Source organism: Macaca nemestrina, chromosome 1, assembly GCF_043159975.1.
Source record: "Macaca nemestrina isolate mMacNem1 chromosome 1, mMacNem.hap1, whole genome shotgun sequence".
Classification (NCBI taxonomy): domain Eukaryota; kingdom Metazoa; phylum Chordata; class Mammalia; order Primates; family Cercopithecidae; genus Macaca; species Macaca nemestrina.
Genome location: NC_092125.1, coordinates 168,002,932 through 168,017,018, shown reverse-complemented (window position 1 = coordinate 168,017,018; position 14,087 = coordinate 168,002,932). Strand labels below are relative to the sequence as shown.

Genomic DNA, 14,087 nt, shown 5'->3' with positions numbered 1-14,087 from the left:
AGTCATCATAACAGTTTTAACACCTTGACCCCTTATAACGTAAACATGATCAGATAGAGAGGAATGACAAATGAATAAATTTGAAAAAATACTTTGCTAATTTACAGTAGATATGATGCTGAACAAAATAGTATTTTATTAATGTGATCACAACATATTTTTATCTTCCTGTTCTTTATTTTTATAGTTTTGAAGGTAATAGAGATTTATGATGAAATCAGAAAATGTCTACTATAATTTTTGATACAGAAAGAAATTAATATTTCCTCAAGTTTCTGAGTTGTGTAAATCGTATTTCTTTTTCAGATAATACTGAAAAACACCAGAATGATGCAGGTTTATATGTGATTGTGCCAGTAATTATTTCCTCTTCCATCTTATTGCTTGGAACATTATTAATATTGCACCAAAGGTATTGTACTTGAGGTTAAGAATCTTTAAGGCAAAAGTCCTTAAGCATATTCAAACCCTGATTTAAAACCTTCTAAATCAGGAATACTAAAGTCTTCTAAGTGCTTTTATATGTAGTCTGTATACAATTAAGATAGCATAAAAAGGAAAGGCCTGTTGTCAGGAAATGGCATTCCATTTTGCTAGGACTGTAAGAGTTAAATAATGAGGAAAGAAACACAAAATGCAGCTTAACAGTTAAAGACAGGTTTTCTTTAGATAAAACCTGGGAGGGGCTTCTGGACAATTTTGGTCAGAAGCCCTTTCTCTTACAGACTAAGAGTATATATTGGTTTTAGGGTGAGGGGGCTTATCACAAGCTTGGAATGTTTATGTGTGAGGGAGAAGTTTATGGTGGAGTTGGAATGTCTCTGGGAGGAGGGGAGGTTATCTTGGGGCTGGCATGTCTCTGGTCAGGGAGGATGGAATGTTTCTGGTTGGAGATGTTATTTGTCATTTATGGTCATGCTGACCTTAGCCATTAGGCTGATGCCCTTTGGATTTAGGTGGTTTTTGATTAAGGTGAATTTTAAAATGAGGTGCTTGTCCATGATGGTGATGCTCTTGTTCTGTCAAGGACAACGTAACTTCAAGGAAGAATTTAGGTTTTTTTTTTTTTTTAAATGTATGTACATTCAGAAAACAACAAGCTTATAATAGGAAATCCTAAGCAGTATGTTCTTGGAGGTGGCAAAAATGACTTTCAGAGTTCTGCAGTTTGGGTCAAGGACTTTTTGTGGTGAAGTGGGTGGTAAAAGTAGCCTTTTAGTGGTGACCTGGAGCTGTCAGTTCATTTATGATCAGCAGACACTCTGCTTTTTAGAAATCAGAACTGTGTGGCTCCAGTCTGCTTGGCTTGTCAGGCAAATGACTGAGTTCCGTGGATGGTGGCATGGGTGCCATGGTAATCTCTGTGCTGAGAAGTCCGGTGTGGTTATTTTACACATGCCAAATCTCTGTAGAAACCATTGTCTTCAGGCAAAAAAGAGGGAGAGGAGATTTTAGAATCTGAATTTATCTTTTAGTTAAGTGAGTTGATGAGGCCACATCAAGTGGAATTTTTTCTGGTACCCACTTGGTGGCCATTTTTAATATTTCAGTTTCTTTGAGAGAAATCTATGCAGTGTTTAGCATGGTGCTTGGCACACGGCTTTCAATAAGTATTGGCTATTTCTATTATTACTGTGATTTTCGACTTTGGTCTAGATAAAAATTTGGTAGAAATCTTCATGGGCTAGCATGTGAAAATGCATCTGACCCTACAGAGGCATAGTTGATCTGGTGGACTAATTTCTAGCTTGTCTATTCACTAACTGTTCACATTTTCAATATGAATGTTTTTCTCTAATTTTGATGCCCTGTTTATCCTTTGCAGAATGAAAAAACTGTTTTGGGAAGATGTTCCAAACCCCAAGAATTGTTCCTGGGCGCAAGGACTTAATTTTCAGAAGGTTGCTTTTTCAATTTTTTTTAAACCAGAATATATAAGATTGTATTCTAGATGCCATATGACTTATAGAGCATTAAGCTTTTTTGAGATTTAAAAGCTCATATTTTATTCAGTTCATCTTAATATGTATGTTTATTATATATTTTCAAGAATAGCAGGATGCAGGGATTTGAAATCAGGAAGAAACAAATTTCAGTGCATAGTTTATCGTATGAGAGTTCACAATATACATATGTTGCTTCTGTGTCACAGCACATAATAAAATAAATATTATAAAGTTAAGGGTCAATCTGATGGACAACAGATATTTGGATACACTTTTTTTGGTATAAACTGTCTTTAGGCAAAAGGCTGGAATCAATATTTTTAATGGCAATAATTAGCTCCATAATCATTTAAATAAATTAGAAAATTATATGATCCTCAAATATTACAATCTGAAAAGTGCAATAATCATAATAAAACTTATATTTATGCAGAAGTTCCTTTCAAGTATTTTATGAAAGTTAGTCAACTATAATAAAATAATTTGTATTTACTTCTATAGTAGGATTTTTCAGAAAGTTCTAAAGTTTATTGAATGTTTTATTAATTCTCATAATGTCCCTTGAAGCAAGGTTAGCTTTCTACTCATATAACTGGAAAAATAGAATTCAGTCAAGTCAAAATACACAAATTTTTAAACAATACTTATTGGGAGGTTATTATCCAGGTTCGGTGATTGCATCTTTGTCATTAGTCACTTGTTAAAAGTCTTCAATGATTTCCTTTTGAATACAAGATATAAACTAAAACCTCCTGAAGCTATTAATAGTACTCAACGACCTCTTTCTACAATCTGTTATCAACCTACCTATGCGACTTTTCCTGTCCATGGGCCTTGATGATACCTTCACTGTTCCCATCTACCTACACAGAGCCTTCCTTGTACATGAAGATCTTGCTCTAGGCCCTTCTTTCCTCATGCCTTCCTTTAACCAGTTTAATTCAAAAGACTTTCTACCCCCTTTAAGTTCCTAGAGCATTGTATTGTTTTATTTATTGTGGATAGTGCTCTGATTTCAAAGACTGTATTTTATCCATCACAAATATTTGTGGTATTCCTCCTGCTGTTGTATATATGCAAAGCACTGAGATACATATTCTTACATTTATTAAGATGTTTACTGACATTCTCAATGTTTCAATTTCCTCTTCTGTGAAATAGGCTACTTACCTTATTAGGTTGTTTGGGATACTAAAAAAGATGGTACTTGTGACATAGTAAGGTCTCAACAAATATTAGTTATTATTTACATATTTATGTATTTTATATTACTATTATTATTCTTTCAGTTACCCTATGGGACAAATGTTATTCTCTCCATTTTACAGAAGAGAAAGCTGAAGTTCATAGTGGTTCGGTAACTTGTTTTAGAGGCAAGATTAGCTTACCAGTTTGTCTGGCTTTGAAGCCTGTTCTAATAGCAGCTGTTCTCTATAGCAGTGGCTTCTTTTTCTTTCTTTCTTCTTCACCATGACCCACAGTGAAAAAACTTAGGTTGGTGCAAAAGTAATTGCAGTTTTGGCATTTTTACTGTATAAATACATTTTGCCTTTCAACCTAGTACACTATAGATAGAGATATGCAAGACCTAAATGAAAGATACACAAAAGAGTTTTACTACTTGCTTGAAATAGAATGTTTTAAAATTCTATTTTATTTGTTAAAAATGCTGGTTGCAAGACACTAAATTGATTTCACAACATTCGAGTGGCCTATGATTTGCAGTTAGAAAAACACTGTTCTACAGCTTATCAATGAATAAGTAAACCACTAATATTGTAGACGTAATGAACAATGACAAAGATTGAATTGTAATTTCTCAGCAGGAGAAAGAATGCCCTGTCTTCAGAAGCAGCAGCAGTGTTGTTTTATATATGAACAATTCTTTTTATAGAAACTTCACTTTGCCTGGTCTAACCAGCCACACTCCTATACACTCCTCACCTGTGCTGTTGCTCACTAAGCCGTAGTCTCCTTTCATTTAAACAGTGTTGCCGAGTTTTTCAAGTAAATATTTTTCTCTCATTTATCTTTTATTATGAATTCATACAGTGACATGTTGTGTAGTTGTGATTGGAAAGTCAAATACTTCCAGAGATTTTTAAAATATCAGTCCTACAAATAAGAACATTCACACCCACTGTATTTTAAAAATTCTTCACATTTCTTTAATTTACCAGAACTTGAAAAAATGTGGCAATATTTCAATCTACTTGTATATAAGGTCTGTCAGATGACCTGTGATAGCATTCATTTCATCCATATATTCAATATGATTGAATACTTATCCTATACCAGTCACTATAGTATGCCCTGGCATTATAAGGAAAAGAAAAATACTGTATGCTCCTGAGTATACAGTTTAGTGGGGAAGATAATCATTAATACATTTATCATGGAAATAACATTACTATTTCTTGTACAAATTTATGGGGCACATTGGAAATTTAGTTACGTGTATATAACACATAATGATCCAATCACAACCTTACAGTTGTAAACTACATGTTGTGAAAGAAGGGGTCCCATTGTGCTGAGCACTTATAATGTGGGAACCTGGCTTATCGGTGGGGGTGAATGAATAAAGTTGAGCAGATTACATTTGGGCCAAGATCTGGTAGATGAACAATCATTAAGTAGGTTTTGAGGCAGAGATGTGGTGTCCAGCTAAGCACCTGCAAACACTAAGTCATGTGGAAGGCAGTACCCAGCATATTCACAAAATGGAAATAGGAAGACTACAAGACGTTTTCTTAAATATGAGGGTTTTATGTCAAAAACCCTAAATACTTATCTAAATAAAATTGCTAAAGCTTCACTATATAAGTATATATTAATTCAGGGAATGATCATCTTACTTTTTAATGCCACTTAAAAAGAGGCTGAAACACTCTCCCTTCAGCATTTAAGCTCTGAAATCTTACCTATGAACCACCATGAAGTGGCTTCTCAGTGTTCAGGAGGGCCATGAGATGTTCAGGTCCACATCAGCAAAATGCAGTTTAAACCTGCACCAAATTATTTTTCCCTTTGCCAGAAAATGCCTGGCACAAAGGAACTACTGGGTGGAGGTTGGTTGAATCAGGAAATGCTTGAGGACTACGTCCTACCCTGCTGCCACACCTGCTCTCCCTGAGGTGCGTACAATGCTGCCACAGCTCATCTGACAGACCTTATATACAAGTAGATTGAAATATTGCCACATGTTTTCAAGTTCTGGTAAATTAAAGAAATGTGAAGGATTTTAAAAATACCATGGGTGTGAATGTTCTTATTTGTAGGACTGATATTTTAAAAATCTCTGGAAATATTTGACTTTCTAATCTTGTAAATTATTTTTTAAGCACAGCTAACCCACAAGATGCTTAGTTTATTACTAGGGCTGACTAGGTGCATAAATAACACTGTTAGGAATAAATCCGGTTTTGGAATATAATAGAACATTTAAAGAGTGAAGGATAATATAACTTCAAAGATTTTATTAATGATAAAAATCTTGTAAAATTCATTAACTTTTTTCTATTTAGCCTGTTGTTTTAATCTCCTAAATAATTAAAATGTACCTTTTTCTTTTTGAGACAGGGTCTCACTCTGTCACCCAGGCTGGAGTGCAGCTTTGCGATCTCAGCTCACTGCAGCCTCGAGGACCCTGGGCTCAATTGATCCTCCCACCTCATCCCCGTTGGTAGCTGGGACCTACAGGCGCATGCCACCATGCCTGGCTAATTTTTGTATCTTTTTGTAGATACGGGGTTTTGTCATGTTGCCCAGGCTGGTCTTGAACTCCCAGGCTCAAGTGATCCACCCACCTCGGCCTCCCAAAGTGCTGGAATTACAGGTGTGAGCCACCACATCCGGCCTAAAATATGCTTTTTAAAGGAAAAATAATATAATGTAACTCACTTTATATTACTAAAGAGGAAAAGGGAAATTTACCATCCACCCTATGTTTCATATTCATGTTATTTTATTTAATTATTTCATAGGGCTAATAACCTTATATTTTCTGATGATAAAACTGAGACCCACAGTGGTTTATTAGCTTGTCTTGATCACCCAGCCTGTCCATGTAACACCTGTGGTTCAAATCCAGATCTGTCTGATTCAAATTAATACCTGTGCTATCAGTTCCATATTAAAAATATGTTTCTTAATATGCTTAATGCCACTAAATTATACACTAAAAAATAGTTCAAATGGTAAATATTGTTATGTATATTTTAGCACCATAAAAATGGGCAAATGATGTGAATAGGCATTTCTCCTAAGAAGATATACAAATAGCCAAGAAGCACAAATGCAAATATGCTCAGTGTCATTAGACAATAGGGAAACACAAAAAAAACCACGAGATGCCCAGTAGGATGGCTATAATAAGAGACAGATAATAAGTGTTGGTGAGAATGCAGAGAAATTAGAATTATCATATACTGATAGTGGGAATGGAAAATAGTGCAACTCTTTTGGTAAATAGTCTGACAGTTCTTCAAAAGGTTAAACATAGAATTATATGACCCAGCAATTCCATTCCTAGGTATATACTCCATAGAAATGAAACAGCAAATCCACATGGGAACTTTTATATGAATACTCATAGCAGTATTATTCATAATAGCCAGAATGTGAAAGTAAACCCAATGATGAATAAATAAGCAAACAAACAAAAAACCCACAGTATATTGCAAAGAAAGCAGACCAGAGGAGCCTGTTGTTTTTAAAAATAATTCAAATACAAATATAGTATTTTTTAAAGGAAGTAATAATTTTTATATCAAGTATTTAATTTGTTCTCCAAATTCAGATATTTTGAATATTGATTTTTATGAAAGCACTCTTAACCTGTAATTTCTAGATATCTAACATGATTTTCAAAATCTTTCCTAAAATTAAAAAAAATTCTCCTCATTTTTGTTGCTTTGAATTTTCAATGATGAATCTGGAGTGGTTCTTTTTTTATTTAACGTGGTTATTTTTTGAAGAGACTTTCAATTCCATGTCTCCTGTCAATTCTAAGAAATTATATTATTTCTTTGATAATTTCCTCTCCTCTTGTTTCTTTGTTTCTCTTTCTAGAATCTATATGTTGGATGATGGACCCTCTGCATAGATCTTCCACATTTCTTACCTTTTATCTCATATTTTCTGTTTCTTTGCTTTTTGTGTGTGTGTGTGTTACATTCTGAGACCTTGTCATACCCTCTTCTTCCAGTGTATCTGTTGGATTTTTATATACTATTATTTTTGTAAATTTCCAAATATTCTTTCTCAGAGTATTCTGTTCTGGTTTTATGCATATTTTCTTAAATGTTGCTAGAAATACAAATTTGAGGATTTTTGTTCTTTTATTTTAAAAATTCTTTTTTCTTCTATACCCTGAATTATCTGTGTTCCTTCTAGGTCATATGTTCCTGTTGTTTATCTTGGCCTCTCTTTTATTATCTCAGACTTTCCTCCCAATATCTGGTAATCCTTTGTTTTCCTTTCATGTTTAGGAGTGAAACAGTAGACAGGCTGACTGGGAGCCCAGTGTGTATAGGCAGGGATTGTTGCCCTGGGTGAGTAGGCAGGGCTTTCTGGCCAGATAAGGAAAGATGTGCTCTCAGCCAGCAATATTCCATGGCTGCTGTCTTCCTCCCGACTTTTGAGAACAAACCCTCAGTCTGGTTTTGAACGGTAGTTCTTACACAAAGGCTCTTCCCTGTTCAGCAGAGGAGTAGAAGAGCCCCATTCCATATATAGAACTTCCATTAGGCCCCAGTTTCCAGTCATAGTTCTCTTTTCTTCCTGTGTTTTTACGTGCCATTGCTTCACGCACTGTCTCTGCTGCATATGGCAGGGCTAATTTTCTTTCTCCTCAGCTGCAGCTGGATATATTCTGGTCTTCAGCTTTCTTTGCTCACCTTCTTTGATCTATACTCTTCCAATTGTTTTCTATCTTTTAGCAGTGAATGAAAATCACTCATTTCTCATTAGCCCTCTCAGATCGCCTTCTTTGTGGTGGGTCTGTATTTGACTCATTTACATACTGCCATTCCAACAGAATCTCTAGAGAGACAAGAGAGAAATCGGTTCAGTTTGCCATCTTAAATCAGAATACCATTTCTGTTTATACCTTAAAAATCAGAACCTTAAACACAGATTGAATTTTTGTTGTAAGAAAATGTATTATGCTAACTCAATAGCCTTGCTTTTCTTCCAGTTCAAATTTTAAGAGTGTAAAAGAACTATGACCTTTCTTACTTTGTTTTGCACCTTTTACCTTAGCATTTCTGCCTAATTTGTTAAATTTCTTCTAAATCCAAATCACCTGGGTTTTTCCCTTAACGATATTTTAAGCCTCTTTAATTCATTTTCAGTTCATTACACTCCTTTTTATTCTTTAATTATTTTACAATATTTTTCTCATTCTCTGTTTTTTGTTTGTTTTTATCCAGCCATGCTGCTATGTCTACATTTATGCCAGTTTTCACAAGAGTTTACTCCATTTAACAACTCCCTTTCGTGGGGCTAAAGCTAGAAAGAAATAGGTTTTTCCTTGGGATCTAAAAACTATCTTAGATTCCCCAGCCAGCCCTAGGCCTCCAAATAAGCAGCTCAACAACCTGTGGCCTCCCAGAACACCATCCTCACAGATCTGAATCAGAAGCATCCCTAACATTACTAGATGGCCTTCCAAATGTGTGGAAGAGCTGGTGCATTTTCGAGTTAAAAGTTCTGTTTAGAAGTAACCATCTCCCCTATGCCCGGAAATACACATTACTGGGCCTAGAAGTGTATATTTCACTCCCCTAAAAACACAACTTCAGTTTTGTTTATTTTCTTGTTCCTTATGGCCCTCAGGTTATGAGGAACCAGGAGAGAGTATAAATTAATCTGCTGAATTTTGTCACAGCAAGTAGTAAAGGAAAACAAATAACATGTTCTTCTGCTTATTTGTGTTTGGGACAACCTTTCATCTTCCATTGTGTTATAGAAAGATTGTTGGACTAGAAAAAAAGAACTAAGTCAGGGTCCTCCCTATACTTTAATTATCCATGTAACCTTTAGCAAATGATCTTGGCAGCCTCAATTGCTTTGTCAGAAAAAAGGGAAACACTTGGACGATATGATTTCTCAGATCTTATTTCTAGATTTTAAAAACCTATGGTAATGAATGGCTCTGTGATTCTATTCTTTACCATTTTTAGCACTTCTTTCTCTTTATTTTTTTATTTTTCTTTTCACTGCTTTCCTCTTTTATTCTTTCTCGTTCCAAACTATCCAATATTGCTGTTGATTCTCCCTCTTTTAACTTTCCCAGCTCGTTGTTCTTCTCTCCTTTTACCTATTCTGTTATTTCCCTGTAAGTTTTTCCCTTCCTGGGGTTATTAAAGCTGTCCTTAGAGTGTGATATGAAGACATTCATTAAGAAAATGGGAGAAGCCACCTTAGTTCAAAATTTTGCCCTTTCCCAAAAGGATGCATTATTGTTCCTAACACAAAAATTTATAGTCCAGAACCCATGCTTGACAGACAATGTTTTTTGAAATCTTTTATCTTTTTCTTTGTGAGTGATTTTTTATTTTGCTTTCTTATTTTGTTTTATTTTATCTAAACAGAGAACGGACATTCTTTGAAGTCTAATCATGATCACTACAGATGAACCCAATGTGCCAACTTCCCAACAGTCTATAGAGTATTAGAAGATTTTTACATTTTGAAGAAGGGGAGCAAATCTAAAAAAAATTCAGTTGAACTTCTGAGAGTTAACATATGGTGGATTATGTTGATTTAGAACTTAAAATAGATGTGTAAATTTGGGTTCAAAATATAGATTTGAGTCCAGTTCAGTTTGGATGTATGATTAATTTTCAAATTATCTAAAGTTTAAAAGTAATATTCATGATTTCTGGCTTTTGATTTGTCATATTCCTGGTCATAAAACATTAAGAAAATTATGGCTGTTGCTGTCATTACATATCTATTAAATGTCATCAAATATGTAGTAGACAATGCTGTAATTAGGTGAACTCTAAAACTGCAACATCTGACAAATAGCTTTAAAAATACAATGATTGTAAGTATAGAATCAGTGAAAATATTTAGTTTGTATTTTTATGTCCAAAGTTTTCCATTTTAGATTCCTTTATAGACACCTCAGCCTAAAAACCAGCCTATTCGGGTGTTCTTCTGAATATTTCCTGGCATTTTTATATCTAACTTTGTTCAGCCTGGGAATTTCAGTTTTCAATATCCTTGAAAATGGCTTAAGTGCTAACTTCTGTTTCAGTTAAAAGAAAGCCTGAAGTTGTGTTTCTGCTGGTCACAGGACTGTGGGAGTTACAGTTCATATAAGAATGACCCTACGTATCCAGGTCAGACGGACCAGATCAGAAGGGAACATCAACTTCTAATCCAGCTTTCTTGTTTAATTATGACCTAAATCTAATTTACTTCCACTAAACCATCCAAGACCTCTGGCAGGCAGGGAAATGGGCAGTGATGCAAGAAAGGGAGACCCTTTGGAGCTTTTACCAATAGTTCATGGTGAGGACAGGACTTTTCTACTTTCAAACAGACCGCTTGCTGGTTTTATGAATTCAGCACACGAATTACGCTGTGTTGCTCACATTCAAACCAAACCAAAGACTGTGTTTAATGAACTCAGTATTCAAATTTATTATATATAAGTATATATATGTATATATGGATCCCTTATATTTAGATTTTACTCATAGTTTTATTTGAACGTGACAAGAACTCTACAAAAACAGGAAGAATGTGTCTTTCTTCCGTTCTTGACTACTAATAGATGTCATTGAAATGTAGAATCTAAATGTGAAATTATGAAAGGATATTCTTTACTGCCCACTGAACACATATTTAATATGTGCCCAGATTATTCTAAAATCTTTTAAAAAGATGCATATCATGAAATTTTTTAAATGAATATACTTTTAATAAAGTTTTATAACTCACGGACAAAACATATTTCAATAGTATATGAGTATGAGATTTCTTATCAAGTATGAGTAAAATATTCTATCTGAATGCATTTGAAGGCATTTACAGTATTTGATTTCAACAGTTACTGATTATGGTATTTTAGAGAGCATGAAATATATCAAACACATCATTTGAAGGACGTATGTGATCTTGACTGTGGTTATGGGTTTTTTTGTATGTATTCCTTGTTTTGTATTGATAGCATCTAATTCCTTTATTTGACAATCTTAATATGTAGGTTCATTTAAATTTTAAGACAGTTCAGTCCATATATAGGAGAAGCCTTAAGAAAAAAGAAAACGGGCAAGCAAATATTTGAAGAAAATTATAAAACTATAGATTTCTTTAGGAAAAAAACAGACATAGGAACAGTTTTCTCTTCATATATTATTATTGTGAATAATAGGAAAAATTGTATTAATTCAGTATTTGTCTGAATTAATATGCAGTATTTTAATACCTACATAAGTCTATTTTATTATTATATTTTGTGCTTGGTATATTTATTCCTTTATGTTTTTAATCACTAACATATTCTACTTAAGAGTATAAAACTCCGCTAAATAAATTGTATTGTATCTGGAATATACTTGCCATTATGAAGAACAGCTGGGTATACCATTATTTCAAGCAATGAGTCTGAATTCTATTAGTTTAAAAATTGTAAAATTCAAGTTAAATGATATGTATGATATATAAGCTTAACACATTTTCTATAGCCCTTAATTCAGTTGTGTTAATTTTTCAATGTGATGTATCAACAGCTTTTTTTATTTTGCATTTATTTTTTCAATGTGTTTACATTGTATGAATTGAGATTTTTGCCCGCAGATTCTTGATTTGTAGTTGCTTGGCAGGATTTTTCTTTGTGATATAATCATTTCTATAAAAAATACGATGTACATTTGTCTTGTGTGTTTGTCTTCATTTCACATGTCCATAGTAAATATTTTTACATGAAGTTATTTATAGAGAATAGTAATTTACCAGTTTGTGATCATCTCTTTCATCATCATTGTTCTCAACATATGATATTATTAGCTCTTATTTTCAGATAGTCTCAAGCAGATGCTCAGTGTACAGCAGATAAGTTTTTAATAGTCAACACAATTACTTTACTTTCATACCACATCTTATTTCACAATACAGTTATTTTAACTGTTTTTAGACAAGTTATTTTGGTCATTTCACTTTATTATAATCCACTTTTTTCAATTTTGGGCTAAAATTTTGTGGGAATGTAATTTGCTACAAAATATTAGGAAGAAAGTATCTTCAGAAGATAGCATTTTCCAATAACAGTAGCCAATCTTTCCTGAGAGCTAAGCACTTGCAGACACTAATTTATTTCTAGCCACAACACCATGAAGCACATTTTTAGAGATGATGAAATTGAAAGGCAGAGAGGTTAATGTACTTGTTCATGGTTGTAGAATTGGAAGAACTCAAGTCTAAGTCTGTCTTGTCCCACTTTCAAATGCTATCTTAAACGGGCTCTTCCTTATGCTTTTTGATATATGTATTTTAGTAAAAAACTAGTTAATTTGTGGTTGACTTACATCCTTTATTATTAACTTAACACACTTCCATTTCTGCGAGTATGACATAATGAAGCAAAATTTTTCAACATAATTGAGCCTTAAAATGTGTGTTTTCTTTTAGCCAGAAACGTTTGAGCATCTTTTTATCAAGCATACAGCATCAGTGACATGTGGTCCTCTTCTTTTGGAGCCTGAAACAATTTCAGAAGATATCAGTGTTGATACATCATGGAAAAATAAAGATGAGATGGTGCCAACAACTGTGGTCTCTCTACTTTCAACAACAGATCTTGAAAAGGGTTCTGTTTGTATTAGTGACCAGTTCAACAGTGTTAACTTCTCTGAGGCTGAGGGTACCGAGGTAACCTGTGAGGATGAAAGCCAGAGACAACCCTTTGTTAAATATGCCACGCTGATCAGCAACTCTAAACCAAGTGAGACTGATGAAGAACAAGGGCTTATAAATAGTTCAGTTACCAAGTGCTTCTCTAGCAAAAATTCTCCATTGAAGGATTCTTTCTCTAATAGCTCATGGGAGATAGAGGCCCAGGCATTTTTTATATTATCAGATCAGCGTCCCAACATAATTTTACCACACCTCACATTCTCAGAAGGATTGGATGAACTTTTGAGACTGGAGGGAAATTTCCCTGAAGAAAATAATGATGAAAAGTCTATCTATTATTTAGGGGTCACCTCAATCAAAAAGAGAGAGAGTGGTGTGCTTTTGACTGACAAGTCAAGGGTATTGTGCCCATTCCCAGCCCCCTGTTTATTCACGGACATCAGAGTTCTCCAGGACAGTTGCTCACACTTTGTAGAAAATAATTTCAACTTAGGAACTTCTAGTAAGAAGACTTTTGCATCTTACATGCCTCAATTCCAAACTTGCTCTACTCAGACTCATAAGATCATGGAAAACAAGATGTGTGACCTAACTGTGTAATTTCACTGAAGAAACCTTCAGATTTGTGTTATAATGGGTCATATAAAGTGTAATAGATTACTTTATAGTTGTGGGTGGGAGAGAGAAAAGAAACCAGAGTCAAATTTGAAAATAATTGTTCCAAATGAATGTTGTCTGTTTGTCCTCTCTTAGTAGTATAGACAAAAAATTTGAGAAAGCCTTCATAAGCCTACCAATGTTGACACGCTCTTCTATTTTATTCCCAATCTGTAGTGGGAAGGTCCCTTGTTTCCAGCTAGAAATAAGCCCAATAGACACCATCTTTTGTGAAATGTAATTGTTTTTTCAGAGGGCGTGTTGTTTTACTGCAAGTTTTTGTTTTGTACCAACACACACACACACACACACACACACACGCACACACTCTTAGCACTTGTCCTTGTGTGTTTTGAGAGTATGTTACGTACTTATATTTTGTGCTATCAGACTGTAGGATTTGAAATATGACTTCCCTAAATGTTTAAGATAAACAGAGAATTCAGCCCTGGACTAAGGGGTTATACTTGTGAAGACTAATAAGCCAATTGTTATGTACCAAATTTAAGATACGTACCATAGAATGAAATAACCTCCAAGAATGGTGATGCCCACAATCCGTATTTTGATGACAGCACAGGCACTTTCGAAAACATGATGCCAGTTTTAATT

At 34.2% G+C, this 14,087-nt stretch overlaps 1 protein-coding gene across 5 annotated transcripts in view; it reads left to right on the top strand.

Moving 5' to 3' along the window:
• The window catches only part of LOC105498455 (leptin receptor), a 98,016-nt gene extending 84,276 nt beyond the window's left edge, over window positions 1–13,740 (top strand). For 2 of the 5 annotated variants that reach the window (XM_011770595.2, XM_011770596.3), the window contains 3 exons: window positions 307–412; window positions 1,826–1,901; window positions 12,594–13,739. In XM_011770595.2, coding sequence (XP_011768897.1) covers window positions 307–412; window positions 1,826–1,901; window positions 12,594–13,418 — 1,007 coding nt within the window. In that variant the 3' untranslated portion in view covers window positions 13,419–13,739. Of the gene's footprint in view, window positions 1–306; window positions 413–1,825; window positions 1,902–5,691; window positions 5,785–9,544; window positions 11,836–12,593 lie in introns of those variants that run through there. The other 3 variants (XM_071091797.1, XM_011770597.2, XM_011770598.2) reach the window with 3 other exon arrangements.
• The last annotated feature ends 347 nt before the right edge of the window (window positions 13,741–14,087 follow it).